Source organism: Zophobas morio, unplaced genomic scaffold, assembly GCF_036711695.1.
Source record: "Zophobas morio isolate AGI-343-1 ecotype UQ-CSIRO unplaced genomic scaffold, CSIRO_AGI_Zmor_V1 ptg000018l, whole genome shotgun sequence".
Lineage (NCBI taxonomy): Eukaryota > Metazoa > Arthropoda > Insecta > Coleoptera > Tenebrionidae > Zophobas > Zophobas morio.
The window spans coordinates 4884522-4903666 of NW_026972123.1; the positions used below are offsets into that span (position 1 = coordinate 4884522).

Genomic DNA, 19145 nt, shown 5'->3' on the forward strand with positions numbered 1-19145 from the left:
TGCTCACCAAAAACGAATTTATTTCTTAATGTAGTGTTCAAAATTTCTGAATTAAGACGAGAATTAAAATTAATTATATCGGTTTGGATATAGAATTATTTAACGATATAAATTATTAAACGGTTATTTTTGCTAAAATAAATAAAAACCATAATGAATTTTTCATTATAAATCGCTTTTTTATTGACGCAAGCAATAAAAAATTAATTGAATAAGTTCGAAGGACCGAAGGACGACAACCATGTTCGCATTTAAATATGTATATTCTAACATCTATCTATTATAATTACAAAATTACCGATGCATTAATCAACTACGTCCTTTTCGGCCTTGTATCCAAAATAACTATTACAGAAGATCTGAATGATTGTTATATTGCTAAAATAGGCCTTGTTAATAATAAAATAATAGTAAATACATTAGAAACCACTTCTTAAGCCAACAGTAAAAAATTATTTTCCGTGTTAGTATTGTAAGACAATTCAAAGATTATTTTTTATATAAAAAGAAAAGTTAAATAATCGAAACATTGATTACCATTTACCGACATTTGGAAAAATGCATGTGATTAAAATTTTCTTTTATCGAAACGTAAACGACTATTTTTAGCCTTCAGCATAACCATATAGCCTAACTGGATGTCCTTCCATGATTTCATACCAACAGTTTGTACTTTGAAGTTCCTCAGTATCGTCGCAACCATTATTTTCACCTCTACCATACCAAATCTTAGACCTAAGACAAAGTTACCAAAAAATACCACTGCTGGTAAATACAGACCTATACAGTTTCTGGCACCAAAACTGAAAGGAATGTAGGAACAACGATGTCTTTTCGCAACTTCATCAGGGAGAAACCGATCTGGATCAAATTTTTCCGGCTCGGGCCACACCTCCGGATCTCTGTGCAGTAGCATCAGAGGAACGACAAGATTAGAGCTGACAGGGAAAACGTAAGGATCTGTAAACACGAAAAATGTATTCTTTGAATCCATCTTCTAAAATACATTACCGCATTTAATGTCTTCGTCGGCATATCGCAAAATGAAAGGAACTGTGGGAACTAGTCTCAAGGTTTCTTTAATAACGCGTTCTAAATAATCCAGACGATTGATCTCTTCCTGAGTTGGACTGTTCTCCATGTTTGGCAGAACTGAGACGAGTTCTTGATGTTTTTGCATAATTTACTTGAATGTCTGAGTAAATTCCTAAAAACGTTAAAATCGTGTTGATTGTGGCTGCTGCCGTTTCGCTTGACGCTATAAGCATCAAACACGTTTCATCCATAATTTCTTCATGGGTGATCTGCTTGGTTCGATTCAATTTAGTCAAATTTGTTAGAAATCGCTTACTTTGATAGTATCATCTGAAAATAGAACCAATAGGCTTTGATATTTTTTCTTTAAGTTGGATAAACTGATTTGATAATTTAGTTTTTTGTCTGTCAGTAGTCTGATTAACATTTGCTTTGAGCTGGATTCCCATTTTTTTACTTCATTTATTAGATCAGAATTATTAGACGCAATTTTTTAATGAAGCAAACAAATGTTTTAACTTTGTCAGCATAGATAATTTGTCATTGTGACAGATTCACAGATCATTGCGACATTATTTAAAAAGAAAATGCCTAAAATAGTTTTACTGCAACAAAAAATTGCAATAAATAGATTTTTTTGCAGTTTCGAAAAGACAGGCCCGATCTTTCGTTCGAAGAAGTAACTATGAGGGTCTCGAACATATTTTCTGTAATCTAAAAAATTCGCTGTAAAATATTTTTTAATTTTATTTCTCATAGGTGGGAACAACTGTGGCGAAAATTTTATCAACAGGGGACCAAAATTTAAAAACATCACTATCTGGCAAGCGAAAACCAACGAATTTATTTACAAATTATATATTTCGGAAAGACCTGCAACGACAAATTTGGCAACTTAATGAAAAAAACGAATATTTCACTGTAGATACTCTTTTGGCATATTCTTGCGAACAGTTGGAATTTAAAGGGGGGCGAACCACATTATACAAAATTCTTAAGTTAATGGGTTATAAACACGGGGAACTAAATGGTCGCAAAATTCTATGTGAACAACAACATCTCGTTGCAGCCAAAATGACTTTTTTGAGAACATATTTAGTTTCTAAATTCTTGCGAAAATTTGACTTTCGTGTATTTGGATGAAACATGGATCTATCAAAATGGTTCGTCCATTCGTCGCTGAGTGCACGATACTGATCTAAAAAGCACTAAAATTAAAAGTGAAGGATCAAGGTTTACTATTCTCCACGCGGATCGGCGAGAATGTTCATATTTCTGGCATATTTTTTAGCCTTTAATGCAATTAAACATATCCTAACAAAAAAAGTTCAGGGAATTTTTATTCTCTGCATCGAATGCCAACAAACTCACTAGATTTTCATGGCCAACCCTACTATATAAAGATCGTGAACGAATAATAACAATCCAGTTGTTCTCGTTTCTTCAAAATTTTATTGACTGACTGTTCAAAAGGAAACGTTTATATAACGGCAAATTTTAGGAAATAGTAAATGAGTAATGATTTTAAACACATACCATTTATGTCATCGGAATCATATTGTTTCTTTTCTTGTAAAAAAAACCTCTTTATGCTCCTTGTGTAAGTTGGATAATTTCCAAAAGAAATCTACGAGAAGCCAAAACGTATGAAATCTCTGTATAAGTATTTCTTCGAATCTAAAATCAAAATCAATAACAACTTTTATACAAAAAGAAATACTTACTTCACGGTAACTGCAATGAAACGTCGTCGTTCCTTTATCACTTGCGGGTTTACGGTAGTTAAAGTTGCTGTTAAAAGAATGGTGGTTAACAATATTACTTGCAATAATAAAAACAATTTCGTTTAAATGAGTAATAAGTGAAATAATTTAATTAATTTAGACCATTGCAAACTCGCTAATATTTTTTACCTAAAGCTGCATTAAGTGTTTTTTCCCAAATGACTGGAAGAAGATTAGTTTGTTCTACACCTTCTAAGTCACTCAAATACTTCACCATTTCAGTTGAATAACTAACAAATGTATCATGGAACGAATTCAAGATCTTCAAATTGAAAGAGGGATTGATCATTTTTCGATGTTCTTTCCAGATACTGACTACGAATTTTACAATTTGTCAGTGTTCGGCTATGAATTTTTGTTACCTTTTGATGTCAGTAGGCTGTGTTTCATTGCATCGTTAAAATTCTCATAGAAAGGTGACTTGTTTAGACAATTTGTTAAAATTTTGTCTACATCTGCCGGCCTCGTGGTAGCTATGTACAACTCTGAGCCTACCCATGTTTTTATAACCGGCCTATAGGAATCCAGATTTCGATAAACTACTTCAAAAAAACCTGAAAAATATTTTTGTGGTACAAACAAATTTTTGTCGCACGCACGGTTTTACGTGAGGAGTGCAACAAAATAAATTCCGACGTTTCTCAACCGGAAAAAGGAAATTTTCTTACTTACTGTCTTTTGTTGCAGACAACAGGTACGCACTTCCCACCAAGGGCACTGAGAACGGTCCAGGAATTTGCCAAGCATGATACAACAGCCACCGCTTCTTCCAAAGAATCGAAATGATAATAAAAATTACAGAAATAATGAAAATCCAGGTCATCATAGCAAAAGGAGTAAGCGGAGGACAGTTTTCAAATAATGCGAATTGCTACCAGCTTTTAAAATTATACCCCTGGACTAAACCGATTTAGTTTTTGTTCAAACGTCAATGACTAATTGCTGTTAGATAATACGAAGTTGATTATTACGCACTGGTGTTGACTTGCATTACAGAAAAACCTGTTACAAAATTAAGTTTTCAATAATAATAATAATATTGTTACGAGGAACGGGTATTTAAAATCGGCGTAGGTTAAACTCTACAATTTATTTCTTATTAGTAACTCAAATTCACACGATTATGTAGAAAAATATTTCTGGCGCAACTTGTCTGGATTTTCTAGACACTCGCTGGACTTGACTTGTTGACTGAATGATCCTCGTTCGGCTCCTGACTGTTGATGACACCACCATCGCCGCACCTACCAGAAAGCTCTCGACAACCCATAGGCGTCGTACCGGGGCGGCGTATGGGTTTATTTCGTAACAATATAATAAGATACAGGGTTTCTATAAATGATTATAGGGTCGCAGTAGGACATGTAAACGTGCCGCCTTTTCGATTTGAACTCTACTAAACGCCTCTCGGACTTTTAGAACGGACTTTTTTAAAGTGCTAAAATTGGCGCGCAGACGTCCCCCTTAGAGGAGGTTATTGTTGCTTTATTGATAAAAATTTTTAGAAAAAAAAGGTGACAACCATTTTCCGTGTTTGTATTGTAAGACAATTGAAAGATAATCCTTTTATATAAAAACATAGTTAAAAAACTACCGATACATTGATTAACCTTTACATTTGGAGAAATAGGTACATGTGATTAAAATTTTCTTTTTTCGAAACGTAGGCGACTATTTTTAGCTTTTAGCACAACGATATAGTCCCAGTGGATGTCCTTCCATGATTTCATACCAACAGTTTGTACTTTGAAGTTCCTCAGAATCGTCGCAACCATTACTTTTGCCAGCATCATTCCAAATTTTAGACCTAAGACAATAATACAAAAATACCACCGCTGACATATACAGACCTATACAGTTTCTGACACCATAACTGAAAGGAATGTAGGAAGAACGATGTCTTTTCGCAACTTCATCAAGGAGAAACCGATCTGACGTTTTTTACAGGTTTTAGGTTTTACAATGTTTTAGATAAGCACGTGTCGAGTGTGAAATATAGTAAACCTAGATTTCCCAAGTGGTATTCAGATGAATTGAAAGGCTACATTAAACTTAAGGAAAAGAAGTTTAATCAATACAAGTCAAATAACTTGAACAGAGAATCCTATAAACAATTTTGTGGTGTTCGACGCATTGTTAAACAATTAATTTCTAGAGATTTTAGAATCTATATTCGTAAGACTCAGAATTCATTAAGTAATGACCCAAAGTTCTTCTGGTCATACTCTGAGGTTCTACTTCAATCCCAGGCAAGCTTCATCTTAATGATGTATATTTTGAAAAACCAAAGGATATTGTTAATGCGTTTGCTCGTCACTTCAGTTCAACTTTTAGTTCGTCTACTCCTGATCAAGTTAACTACAATAACAGTTTATTTAGTGCCCACAATAATCTTAATGTCAACATAGTTATTGATGAATCAGAAATATTTAGAGCTATGAAAAAGCTTGAAGATTCTCGGACATCAGGACCTGATCAAATTCCTAATTTTGTAATTAGAGACTGCAGTTCTGTTTTTAGTAAACCGTTGGTATTCCTTTTCAAATTGATTTTAAAAACGTCTTGTTTTCCTGACATGTGGAAACTTTCTAAAGTTGTAGCAATCTTCAAAAAGGGCGACCCTGGGGATATCTGCAACTATAGACCCATATCATTACTTAGCAATTTTTCTAAGATTCTGGAATCAATTATCTCCAGACAACTGTTTTTTCAGCTGAAATGTTTATTGACACCTAGACAGCATGGTTTCTTTACTGCCAGATCAACTTTGACTAACTTGACTTGCATCTCTGAAGAGATAGTCAGCACATTTGAGAGCATGAGTCAACTGGATGTATTTCTTGGTTAAAACAACTAAAAAAAACACGATTATTGGGTGAAATAAAAATAAATAATAACGACACAAAAAATCCATCAAAATACAGACCTATCACATGTTTACCGACAATATATAAAATATTAACCTCATGCATTACACAAAAAATATATCAACACTGTTTTAACTCTGACATCATTAATGTAGAACAGAAAGGATGTATTAAAGGATCCTTTGGCTGCAAAAAGCAATTAATCATAGATTTCATCATCTGTGAACAAGCTAGAAAAGAAAACCGAAACATATATACTGCTTTTATTGATTATAAGAAAGCTTACGATTCTGTCCCTCATTCCTGGCTATGCAAAATTCTGGAATTATACAAGATTGATACTAAAATCTGCACTTTTCTCAAATGTTCCATGGAATTTTGGAAGACCACCCTCCAAATAACCTTAAATGAACAAACAATTCAGTCAGACCCAATAATGATCCGAAGAGGAATTTTTCAAGGCGATTCTCTTAGCCCGTTATGGTTCTGCTTAGCAATAAATCCCCTCTCCGATATCCTGAACAGCTGCAATTATGGGTTCAATATAAGAATTAACAAACAAAGAGAAAACAGAATAAGTCACTTGCTGTATATGGATGACATAAAAATATATGCAAGTACACAATATGTATGACCCAAGCAATCAGAAAAGGCGTGTTTCACCAAGTACCACATATAACACAGAATAAGGAAATAATTGAAGCCCAAGAACGAAACGATACATACAAATATCTGGGTTTCTGTCAATCCTCCCACATCAATCATACCAAAACGAAAACACAGTTGAAAGATCAATACGTAGCGAGATTAAAATTAATATTGAAGACACAGTTAAATGGAAAAAATTTAATGAAAGCAGTAAATACATTCTGCGTTCCACTGCTAACATATTCTTTTGGAGTCATTAAATGGTCCAAAACTGATCTTGAAAATTTAAACATCGCAACAAGGAAAATCTTCACACAGTATAGAAGGCATCACCCAAAATCGTCGATTGAAAGATTCTCATTACCAAGACAGAATGGAGGAAGGGGTTTCCAGAACTTAGAAAACTTATATCAGAGACAAATCTCAGATTTGAAGAAGTATTTCTTGAAACGAGCGGAAAGAAATGAAATGTTTCGCACCATCACAAGAGCAGATTTGAACCACACACCCTTAAATCTGTCGAACACCGAAGAAATCCACACCCCTCACACAATAGATAAAATAATAAGTGGGCTAAAACAAAAACAACTACATGGAAAATTCTACAAAGACTTAGAAGAAAATCATGTCAATAAGAAGATGTCATTGATTTGGTTAAAAAAATCAAGTTTGTATGCCGAAACAGAAGGATTTGTGTTTGCTATTCAAGACCAAGTAATCAATACCAAGAATTATAGAAAATACATCATCAAAGATCCGAACATAAAAAACGACTGCTGTCGCCTATGCAAAGCAAAACCTGAAACGATCCAGCACATAATCTCTTCTTGCAGCATCCTAGCACAAACTGATTACATAGCTAGACACGACAACACAGCCAAAATCATTCACAAAGAATTAGCAACACTTATGAACTTAATCGAAGATACAACACCCTATTACACTTACATTCCGTCTCCATTCCTTGAAAATAACAAATACAAATTATACTGGGATCGCACAATACTTACAGACTTAAACATTACAGCTAACAGACCAGACATCATACTTATCAAAAAACACACGAACGAAGCCATTCTCATTGACATTGCTATTCCTAACACAAACAACATTATTCAAACATACGACACCAAGATTTCAAAATATCTACAATTATCGATAGAAATGAAATCCATGTTGAATCTTAAAAAAATTTCAATTCTACCCCTAGTTATCTCTAATGTAGGTGTAGTTCCAAATAGCTTAGTTGAGAATTTAAAGTCTTTGCATTTGAATGATTCAATAATTGTCAAAATTCAAAAAGCTGTTTTGTTAGGAACATGTCATATTGTTCGTAAGTTTCTTGAACAGTCTGATCATGTCAGTTAGATTAGATTAGCACCAGTAGGTCAGAGTAGTGTAGGTCACTTTTCATGTGATGCACGGATAAATGGTCGGTAGTTACGCTGGACTTTTGGGGATGGGGTGAGATTAGAGAATAATAGCAGACTAATTTGTATGCTGTAATTCTAGAATCTCGAAAGTTGTTCTGTTAATCTAATCAATGCATATCATTACTTGGTCTTAGTACCCGTAATGATAGAAGTCTTGCCTGAATGCCGGTCATTTTCGGGTCAGTGGTGGGTCTTAATAATAATATCAAGAACTTGTGCTATAAATATATTCATTGTAAATAATAATTGGCTAGAAATGACGGCAAAGTTGTGTTAAGCTCATCTAGCAACGTTGTAAATTATCTTCAAGGTTACTATGAGATTCTTACAAAATTTTTTCGTCGCACTATATCGATTGGTAGATTTAAGGACAGTTTTGTTACTGTTATGGGAGTTGCCTATGCGCGCGATTGGGGTCCAAGCTATTCGACGGCGAGTAACTATAACTTCACCTTTTTCAACTACTTAATAATTCTCTGAAAAATTGTTACCGAGTTTTTGGTGTCTAAATAAACTTAGACCATTTTTTAGGGTTCTGTTCATCTTACTGGTTCAACCGGGTGTACCTAATGTTATGTTTATGTATACAAAATTATGTCTGATATGTGAAAAAGAACCAAAGTGTAATAAATTATTAATAAGAAGTCAATGAAGAAGAAAATGAAGGTTGCGAATTCAAAAAGTTCACACCAGTAAATTTTAGTCATTGTCCAGTTTATTCTATATCTCAATTGTTTATGGACCTTTGGAAACGCGCAAAGAGCAGACAGAGAAGCCTAATATTTCTCGCTCCTGGGTACCGACAATATTTTTGCTTGCGAAAGTACATACAGTACACATGTACACTGGTATACGTTTACCTGCGTACAGTGTATCAGACGAAGACGGAAACAGAAACATAACAGATATCCCAATTGGTGAAAATGAACTCTATTGTTGGGATGGCGTGTTGAAATTTCATAGCTAAAAAACTACCGATATATTGATTAACCTTTACATTTGGAAAAATACATGTGATCAAAATTTTCTTTTTTCGAAACGTAAACGACTATTTTTAGTCTTCAGCATAACCATATAGTCCCACTGGATGTCCTTCCATGAGTTCATACCAACAGTTTGTACTTCGAAGTTCCTCAGAATCGTCGCAACCGTTACTTTTACCACCATCATTCCAAATTTTAGACCTAAGACAAAGATACAAAAAAAAACAGTGCTGACAAATACGTACCTATACAGTTCCTGGCACCAAAACTGAAAGGAATGTACGAACAACGATGCCTTTTGCCAACTTCATCATGAAGAAAACGATCTGGATCAAATTTTTCCGGGTCGGGCCACACCTCCGGGTCTCTGTGTAGTAGCACTAGCGGAACGATAAGGTTAGAACCGGCAGGGAAAACATAAGGATCTGGAAAAACGAAAAAGTATTCTTTGGATCCACCGTCTAAAATGTATTACCGCATTTAATGTCTTCGTCAGCATATCGCATAATGAAAGGAATTGTGGGAACTAGTCTCAAAATTTCTTTGACAACGCTTTCTAAATAGTCCAGGCGATTGAGCTCTTCCTGAATTGGACTGTTCTCCATGTTTGGTAGAACTGAGACGAGCTCCTGATAAACTCTTTCCTGAAAGAACATCTTTATCGTTATATTTATATTTTTGCGTGATTTACTTGGATGTCCGAGTAGATTCCTAGAATCGTTAAAACCGTGTTAATTGTGATTGCTGCCGTTTCGCTTGCCGCCATCATCATAAAACTTGTTTCTTCCAAAATTTCTTCACGGGTGATCAACTTGGTTTGATTTAATTTAGTCAAATTTGGTAAAAGTCGCTTACTTTCAATAGTGTCATCTGAAAAAAAAAATGGCAACCAATCTTGCTGTTTTTAATTCTACAAAATTTTAAATAACTACTGAATGACAATCGTTTAGAAATAAACGTTTAGATAACGACAAATTTTAACAAATATTAAATGACTTATGACTTTATACACACACCATTTCTGTCCTGGGATTCATATGATTTGTATTCTTCTGCTATTATCTGAAAAGACAACAATAAAACTTAAAATTTTGTGACGTAATTAATAAAACCTACGTTTTCAGCAATTTCGTGAGCAGTTTGACAAACCACTTCATGCTCCTTGTGTAAGGTAGACAATTTCCAAAAGAAATCTATTAGAAGCCAAAACGAATGAAATCTCTGTATAAGTATTTCTTCGAATCTGAAATTAAAATTGATGAAAACTGTTAAACTGAAATAAAGACTTACTTCACGGTGAGTGTAATAGTACGTTGTCGTTCCTTTACTAGATGCGGTTTTACGTTGGTTAAAGTTGCTGTTAAAACAATAATGGACAACAATATAACTTGTAATAAGAAAAGCAATATCATCACGTTTAAGTGGGTAAAAATGAAATAAGTAACTATACGCAAAATTTAAGCAAAATTCGTTTACCTAAAGCTGCATCAAATGTTTTTTCCCATATAACTCGAAGGAAATCCGTTTGTTCGACGCCTTCTTTGTCATCTAAAAACTTCACCATTTCTTTCGAATAATTAATAAAGATATCATGATACGAATTCAAGATCTTCGAATTAAAAGAGGGATTGATCATTTTTCGATGTTCTTTCCAGATACTAACTGCGAATTTTACAATTTATAACTGTGCCTTAAGGAAATTTTTGTACCTTTTGCGGTCAGCAGGGTGTCTTTCATTATGTCATTGAAATTTTCATAGAAAGGTGACTTGTTTAGAGAGTTTGTCAATATGTTTTCTACATCTGATGGTCGCATGGTCGCTATGTACAACTGGGAGCCTACCCAGAATTTGGTAACTGGTCTCCAGGAGTCCAGCTTTCCACAAATCAGGTCGAAAAAATCTGATCAATAAATGTCTGTTACATTTCTTCTTTCGATAGTAATTAAAATTAAAAAAAAACTAAATTTTATTACTTACTATCTTTTGTTGCCGATAACAGGAACGCACTTCCCACGAGGGGCACTGAAAATGGTCCAGGAATTTTAAAAGCATGATACAACAACCACCGCTTCTTCCAAAGAACCGAAATGATGACAAAAATTACAGCACAAATAAAAATCCAGATTACCATAGCAAAAGGGGTAAAAACACGACAGCTTCGAAATAATTCGTTTAAGTGGTAACCAGCTTTTAAAACTGTACGGCTTGTACTAAACTGGACCTAGGTTCTGTTCAAACGTCAAGGATTCATTGTTTTGCTAAATCACACCACTTAAATAATTACCCACTGTTGTATATTTTGCCATGCTAAAGAAAACATGTTGCAAAATTAAGTTTTCAAGGAATTTCACAGAGGATATCAATACTTGCTTACTAACGTAAATACATGATGAGATATATGGTTTTAAAAAATCTACAGGGTTGCTAGAATGTATGGAAACGGTTAAATATCTTCAGAATAAAATTTTGTAGTGGGTTAATGAGAATTTTTGGACGAATGCTCCCAATCCGTGTATTGATACGCAAAACGCAGCAAAACTTATTTCCATGGAGTATGAACTAGAGATATGTAAAACAGTTCAACCTTCACCCATGTTTTCAGTACCAATTAGGGGACAGCGCCTCTCGGACTTTTAGAACGAACTTTTGTAAAGTGCTAAAATTGGCGGGCAAATGTCCCTTTTAAAGTAGGTTATAGTTACTTTATTGACACAAATTTTTACAAAAAAAAAGGGTGACAACCATTTTCCGTGTTTGTATTGTAAGAGAATTGAAAGATAATTTTTTTATATAAAAAGAAAAGTTAAAAAATCGATACATTGACTACCATTATATACATTTGGAAAAATGCATGTGATCAAAATTTTCTTTTTTCGAAACGTAAACGACTATTTTTAGCCTTCAGCACAACCGTATATTCCCACTGGATCGCCTTCCATGATTTCATACCGACAGTTCGTACTTCGAATTTCCTCAGCATCGTCGCAACCATTATTTTTACCAGCATCATTCCAAATCTTAGACCTAAGACAAAGTAAAAAAAAATACCAGTGCTGGTAAATACAGACCTATACAGTTTCTGACACCAAAACTGAAAGGAATGTAGGAACAACGATGTCTTTTCGCAACTTCATCGGGGAGAAACCGATCTGGATCAAATTTTTCCGGCTCAGGCCACACGTCCGGATTTTTGTGTAGTAGCACTAGAGGAACGATAAGGTTAGAGCCGGCAGGGAAAACGTAAGGATCTGTAGACACGAAAAATGTATTCTTTGAATCCATCTTCTAAAATACATTACCGCATTTAATGTCTTCGTCGGCATATCGCAAAATGAAAGGAACTGTGGGAACTAGTCTCAAAGTTTCTTTAATAACGCGTTCTAAATAGTCCAGACGATTGAGCTCTTCCTGAGTTGGACTGTTTTCCATGTTTGGCAGAACTGAGACGAGTTCTTGATAAACTCTTTCCTAAAAGAACATCTTTATCGTTGTATTAATGTTTTTGCATAATTTACTTGAATGTCTGAGTAAATTCCTAAAAACGTTAAAATCGTGTTGATTGTGGCTGCTGCCGTTTCGCTCGACGCTATAAGCATCAAACACGTTTCATCCATAATTTCTTCATGGGTGATCTGCTTGGTTCGATTCAATTTAATCAAATTTGTTAGAAATCGCTTACTTTGAATAGTATCATCTGAAAATAGAACTAATAGGCTTTGATATTTTTTCTTTAAGTTGGATAACCTGATTTGATGATTTAGTTTTTTGTCTGTCAGTAGTCTGATTGACATTTGCTTGAGCTGGATTGCCACTTTTCTACTTCATTTATTAGATCAGAATTATTAGACGCAATTTTTTAATCAAGCAAACAAATATTTTAATTTTGTCAGCATAGATAATTTGTCATTGTGACAGATTCACAGATCATTGCGACATTATTTAAAAATAAAATGCCTAAAATAGTTTTACTGCAACAAAAAATTGCAATAAACAGATTTTTTTGCAGTTTCGAAAAGACAGGCCCGATTTTTCTTTCGAAAAAGTAACTATGAGGGTCTCGAACATATTTTCTGTAATGTAAAAATTCGCTGTAAAATATTTTTTAATTTTATTTCTCATAGGTGGAAACAACTGTGGCGAAAATTTTATCAAGAGGGGACCAAAATTTATAAACATCGCTATCTGGCAAGCGAAAACCATCGGATTAAATTACAAATTATATGTTTCGGAAAGGCCTGCAACGACAAATTTGGCAACTTAATGAGAAAACCGAATATTTCACTGTAGATACTCTTTTGGCATATTCTAGGGAACAGTTGGAATTTAAAGGGGGGCGAACCACATTATACAAAATTCTTAAGTCAATGGGTTATAAACACGGGGAAGTAAATGGTCGCAAAATTCTATGTGAACAAAAACATGTCGTTGCAGCCAAAATTACTTTTTTGAAACATATTTAGTTTCTAAATTCTTGCGAAAATTTGACTTTCGTGTGTTTGGATGAAACATGGATCTATCAAAATGGTTCGTCCATTCGTCGCTGAGTGCACGATACTGATCTAAAAAGCACTAAAATTAAAATTGAAGGATCAAGGTTTACTATTCTCCACGCGGATCGGCGAGAATGTTTATATTTCTGGCATATTTTTTAACCTTTAATTTAATAAACCATAACCTAACAAAAAAAGTTCAGGGAATTTTTATTCTCTGCATCGAATGCCAACGAACTCACTAGATTTTCATGGCCAACCCTACTATATAAAGATCGTGAACGAAGAATAACAATCCAGTTGTTCTCGTTTGTTCAAAATTTTATTGACTGACTGTTCAAAAGGAAACGTTTATATAACGACAAATTTTAGGAAACAGTAAATGAGTAATGGTTTTAAACACATACCATTTATGTCATCGGAATCATATTGTTTCTTTTCTTGTAATAATATCTGAAAGACAAAAATTAAAATAAAAATTTTTGTGACCTAAATAAACGTACGTTTTCGAGAAATGCGTGACCAATTTGACAAACCTCTTTATGCTCCTTGTGTAAGTTGGATAATTTCCAAAAGAAATCTACGAGAAGCCAAAACGTATGAAATCTCTGTATAAGTATTTCTTCGAATCTAAAATCAAAATCAATAACAACTTTTATACAAAAAGAAATACTTACTTCACGGTAACTGTAATGAAACGTCGTCGTTCCTTTATCACTTGCGGGTTTACGGTAGTTAAAGTTGCTGTTAAAAGAATATTCGTTAACAATATTACTTAATAATAAAAACAATATCGTTTAAATGAATAATAAGTGAAATAATTTAATTAATTTAGACCATTGCAAACTCGCTAATGTTTTATTACCTAAAGCTGCATCAAGTGTTTTTTCCCAAATGACTGGAAGAAGATTAGTTTGTTCTACACCTTCTAAGTCACTCAAATACTTCACCATTTCAGTTGAATAACTAACAAATGTATCATGAAACGAATTCAAGATCTTCAAATTGAAAGAGGGATTGATCATTTTGCGATGTTCTTTCCAGATACTGACTACGAATTTTACAATTTGTCAGTGTTCGCTTATGACATTTTTTTACCTTTTGATGTCAGTAGGCTGTGTTTCATTGCATCGTTAAAATTCTCATAGAAAGGTGACTTGTTTAGACAATTTGTTAAAATTTTGTCTACATCTGCCGGTCTCGTGGTAGCTATGTACAACTGTGAGCCCACCCATGTTTTTATAACCGGCCTATACGAATCCAGATTTCGATAAACTACTTCAAAAAAACCTGAAAAATATTTTTTGTGCCACAAACAAATTTTTGTAGCACGCACGGTTTTAGGTGAGGAGTGCAACAAAATAAATTTTGACGTTTCTCGAGTGGAAAAAAGAAATTTTGTTACTTACTGTCTTTTGTTGCGGACAACAGGTACGCACTTCCCACCAAGGGCACTGAGAACGGTCCAGGAATTTTCCAAGCATGATACAACAGCCACCTCTTCTTCCAAAGAATCGAAATGATAATAAAAATTACAGAAATAATGAAAATCCAGGTCATCATAGCAAAAGGAGTAAGCGGAGGACAGTTTTCAAATAATGCGAATTGCTACCAGCTTTTAAAATTATACCCTGGGACTAAACCGACTTAGTTTTTGTTCAAACGTCAATGACTAATTGTTGTTAGATAATACGAAGTAGATTATTACGCACTGGTGTTGACTTGCATTACAGAAAAACCTGTTACAAAATTAAGTTTTTAATAATAATAATATTGTTACGAGGAACGGGTATTTAAAAATTTATTTTATATTTGAGTAGAGGCCACCGTCGAGAACGAGGAGGACGAAGTCATCACGTCGGGTCCAGCGAGTGTCCAGACAAGTTACGCCGGAGTTATTTTGTACATAATCGCTGTAATAGTTATTGGTGTAAATTCGAGTAAGAAATAAATTGTTGAGTTTACCCCACGCCGATTTTATTTACCCGCTCAACGTATCAATGTTTATATTACGTAAAATATTATACTGATTGTTTTAAAGAGTGTTCTTTCAATAATGCGCAAACGCAAATTAAGAAATTTGGTAAATTTTCTTGGAAGAGTTTGTTTCTTCAATGAAAATTTTTGGTTTTGAATTTTTCTGCTGCTTGAAAGTCCCGCCATATGAAAATGAATTATTTGATAACCTGCTTCGTAATAATTGGAAATACGAACAAAAGCATATTTCCACATTCTAAACAACGGGTCATATAGATGCCAAACTTGTACAAATACGATTTTTTAATGTTTCTGTTTTCAATGAAGTAAATTTTATTTTGGAAAATACCTAATATCTAGAACGACATATTACGCAAACGAATGTACTACCGCATTTATTATATTTCCATTCTTTAAATTTTATTTTTATTGCAGAAATATTTTTCGCTTCACATTGAAGTAGGTAGGAACCATCAACGAGACCAGCGGTCTTTCAATAGTTCGTAAATGAAGAGATTTAGTAAAGTTTCGTATAACAGTCTGTCTATTCAATGAAAATTTTAGTTTGTTAACGTAATCAGGTAGGTCAAATTTTAAGCCGGATCGACATTTTTACTATGAAATGTACAATACGCCATACTTCCTTCTCGCAGCAATATAGAAGAAATAAAAAAGAGTTTGTTAATCTGTTCCATTTTTTCCACTGTTTGTTTTCTTTGAGATAGTTCTTTTCTCGAAGTGAAAGTCCGGAGATCAAAGAGTGAATTCTAAACCACATAAAAATGACTTCTTGTTGGAAAAGCTTATTTAGTTCAATATTGGCATGTAACGTCTTAAAAAAGTATATTATTTGTCGATAATTAGGGAAAAATTTTCTTGCTTAAAACTAAAGAAAACACGATAATTATTTGAAATAAAAATAAATAATATCAAGAAATTGTGCTATGTATTAAAAACATTCATTGTAAATAATAATTGATTAGAAATGACGGCAAAGTTGTGTTAGCCTCATCTGGCAACGTTGTAAATTATCTTAATGAGATTCTTACAAAAATTTTTCGTCGCCCTATATGGATTGGTAGATTTAAGGACAGTTTTGTTGCTGTTATGGGGGTTGCCGATGCGCGCGATTGGGGTCCAAGCTATTCGACGGCGTGTGTAAGTATAACTTCACTTTTTTCAACTACTTAATAATTCTCTGAAAAATTGTTATCGAGTTTTTGGTGGAGATCAAAAAAATAAGTTTATATCAAGGAGGAGGCGGAGAAGCTTAATATTTCTCGCTCCTGGGTACCGACGATATATTTGCTTGCGAAAGTGCGTACAGTGTATCAGACGAAGACGGAAACAGAAACATAACACATATCCCAATTGGTGAAAATGAATTCTATTGTAGGATGCCATGTTGAAATTTCATAGTTAAAAAACTACCGATATATTGATTAACCTTTACATTTGGAAAAATACATGCGATCAAAATTTTCTTTTTTCGAAACGTAAACGACTATTTTTAGTCTTCAGCATAACCATATAGTCCCACTGGATGTCCTTCCATGAGTTCATACCAACAGTTCGTACTTTGAAGTTCCTTAGAACGGTCGCAACCATTACTTTTACCAGCATCATTCCAAATTTTAGACCTAAGACAAAAATACAGAAAAAACAGTGCTGCCAAATACGTACCTATACAGTTCCTGGCACCAAAACTGAAAGGAATGTAGGAACAACGATGCCTTTTCCCAACTTCATCATGAAGAAACCGATCTGGATCAAAATTTTCCGGGTCGGGCCATACCTCCGAATCTCTGTGTAGTAGCACTAGAGGAACAAGAAGGTTAGAACCGGCAGGGAAAACATAAGGATCTGAGAAAAAGACGAAAAAAGTATTCTTTGGATCCACCGTCTGAAATATATTACCGCATTCAATATCTTCGTCAGCATATCGCAAAATGAAAGGAATTGTGGTAATTAGTCTCAAAGTTTCTTTAACAACGCGTTCTAAATAATCCAGACGATTGATCTCTTCCTGAGTTGGACTGTTCTCGATATTTGGGACAACTGAGACGAGTTCTTCGTAAACTCTTTCCTAAAAGAACAACTTCATCGTGATATAATTATTTTGGCGTAATTTACTTGGATGTCTGAGTAGATTCCTAAAATCGTTAAAACCGTGTTGATAGTGATTGCTGCCGTTTCGCTTGCCGCCATCATCATAAAACTCGTTTCCTCCAAAATTTCTTCACGGGTGATCTGCTTGGTTCGATTTAAGTTCGTCAAATTTGGTAGAAATCGCTTACTTTCAATCGTGTCATCTGAAAAAAAAATATTTCTACAAAATTTGATTTATTGAGTGACAATTGTGTAAAAATAAACTTTTATATAACGACTAATTTTAAGAAATAGTGACTTTATACACATACCATTTCTGTCCTCGGATTCATATGATTTGTATTCTTCTGCTATTACCTGAAAGACAAAAATAAAAGTTAAAATTTTGTGACATAATTAATAAAACCTACGCTTTCAGCAATTTCGTGAGCAGTCTGACAAACCATTTTATGCTCCTTGTGTAAGCTGGATAATTTCCAAAAGAAATCTATGAGAAGCCAAAACGTATGAAATCTCTGTATAAGTATTTCTTCGAATCTGAAATCCAAACTGATAAAAACTGTTAAACAGAATCAAAGACTTACTTCACGGTGAGTGTAATAGTACGTTGTCGTTCCTTTACTAGATGCGGTTTTACGTTGGTTAAAGTTGCTGTTAAAACAATAATAGACAACAATATAACTTGTAATAAGAAAAACAATCTCCTCAAGTTTACCTAAAGCTGCATCAAGTGTTTTTTCCCATATGACTCGAAGGAAATCCGTTTGTTCGACGCCTTCTTTGTCATCTAAAAACTTCACCATTTCTTTCGAATAATTGACAAAGATATCGTGATACGAATTCAAGATCTTCAAATTAAAAGAGGGATTGATCATTTTTCGATGTTCTTTCCAGATGCTAACTGCGAATTTTACAATTTATGACTGTGCGTTAAAGAAATTTTAGTACCTTTTGCGGTCAGCAAGGTGTCTTTCATTATGTCGTTAAAATTGTCATAGAAAGGTGACTTGTTTAGACAGTTTGTTAATATTTTTTCTACATCTGTCGGTCGCGTGGTCGCTATGTACAACTGGGAGCCTACCCAGAATTTGGTAACTGGTCTCCAGGAGTCCAGCTTTCCACAAAGCAGGTCGAAAAAATCTGATAAATAAATGTGTGTTACATTTCTTCTTTCGATAGTAATTAAAATAAAAAAAACTAAATTTTATTACTTACTATCTTTTGTTGCCGATAACAGGAACGCACTTCCCACGAGTGGCACTGAAAATGGTCCAGGAATTTTCCAAGCGTGATATAACAACCATCGCTTCTTCCAAAGAACCGAAGTGGTGATAATAATCACACAAAGAACGAAAATCCAGATTAGCATAGCAAAAGTAGTAAAGACACGACAGTTTTAAAGCAGTTTATTTTCACAACGAAACTCTTGACCTACCTAACTGCATTTAATTTAACTTCTTGAATCAAAAATTCAATGTTACTAAACCAAAAAACTGGATATAATGGTTGCTTTTACTTGCGTCATCGATGCGAACCTGTTCCAAAAGTATTTTTCCAGAAAATATTCCACAACATCTGAATGGTTATTAATTAGAGTCTATGCAAAATGTTTACTGCATATATGGCATATTTTGCTATTTTATAGGTATATTTTTCACATATTTTTCATATATTTAAATATTATTTAAATCAAAAAGCTTGACACTGGACAAATCCCTGAAAGTGTGAAAGCTTGGCTACGCCTTCTTCGTAGCTGATGGTGGCAGGAGCCATATTGAACACCAAGCGAAAACATCCCAAAATATAAATTAAATTGCA

At 34.0% G+C, this 19145-nt stretch overlaps 4 protein-coding genes across 4 annotated transcripts; all 4 read right to left on the reverse strand.

The window, feature by feature from the left end:
* Nucleotides 1-156: 156 nt before the first annotated feature.
* LOC135130914 (cytochrome P450 4c21-like) lies at nucleotides 157-1162 on the reverse strand. The gene is made up of 3 exons (XM_064058375.1): nucleotides 1012-1162; nucleotides 781-960; nucleotides 157-735 (listed from the first exon to the last, which is right to left on the reverse strand). The coding sequence occupies exons 1-3, from the start codon at nucleotides 1139-1141 to the stop codon at nucleotides 569-571; spliced, it is 477 nt and encodes a 158-aa protein (XP_063914445.1). The 5' UTR covers nucleotides 1142-1162; the 3' UTR covers nucleotides 157-568.
* Nucleotides 1163-8784: 7622 nt separating this feature from the next.
* LOC135130803 (cytochrome P450 4C1-like) lies at nucleotides 8785-10882 on the reverse strand. Its single transcript, XM_064058225.1, has 10 exons — nucleotides 10729-10882; nucleotides 10460-10651; nucleotides 10227-10412; nucleotides 10041-10107; nucleotides 9867-9993; nucleotides 9767-9812; nucleotides 9442-9620; nucleotides 9226-9394; nucleotides 8996-9175; nucleotides 8785-8951 (listed from the first exon to the last, which is right to left on the reverse strand). The coding sequence occupies exons 1-10, from the start codon at nucleotides 10880-10882 to the stop codon at nucleotides 8785-8787; spliced, it is 1467 nt and encodes a 488-aa protein (XP_063914295.1).
* Nucleotides 10883-11608: 726 nt separating this feature from the next.
* On the reverse strand, nucleotides 11609-14266 carry LOC135130804 (cytochrome P450 4C1-like). Its single transcript, XM_064058227.1, has 8 exons — nucleotides 14107-14266; nucleotides 13919-13985; nucleotides 13745-13871; nucleotides 13649-13694; nucleotides 12267-12445; nucleotides 12051-12219; nucleotides 11820-11999; nucleotides 11609-11775 (listed from the first exon to the last, which is right to left on the reverse strand). The coding sequence occupies exons 1-8, from the start codon at nucleotides 14264-14266 to the stop codon at nucleotides 11609-11611; spliced, it is 1095 nt and encodes a 364-aa protein (XP_063914297.1).
* Nucleotides 14267-16637: 2371 nt separating this feature from the next.
* On the reverse strand, nucleotides 16638-18791 carry LOC135130917 (cytochrome P450 4C1-like). Its single transcript, XM_064058379.1, has 10 exons — nucleotides 18543-18791; nucleotides 18276-18467; nucleotides 18043-18228; nucleotides 17912-17978; nucleotides 17738-17864; nucleotides 17639-17684; nucleotides 17352-17530; nucleotides 17136-17304; nucleotides 16902-17081; nucleotides 16638-16858 (listed from the first exon to the last, which is right to left on the reverse strand). Exons 1-10 carry the CDS (start codon nucleotides 18694-18696, stop codon nucleotides 16692-16694), a joined length of 1467 nt encoding a protein of 488 aa, XP_063914449.1. The 5' UTR covers nucleotides 18697-18791; the 3' UTR covers nucleotides 16638-16691.
* Between the last annotated feature and the right edge of the window lie 354 nt (nucleotides 18792-19145).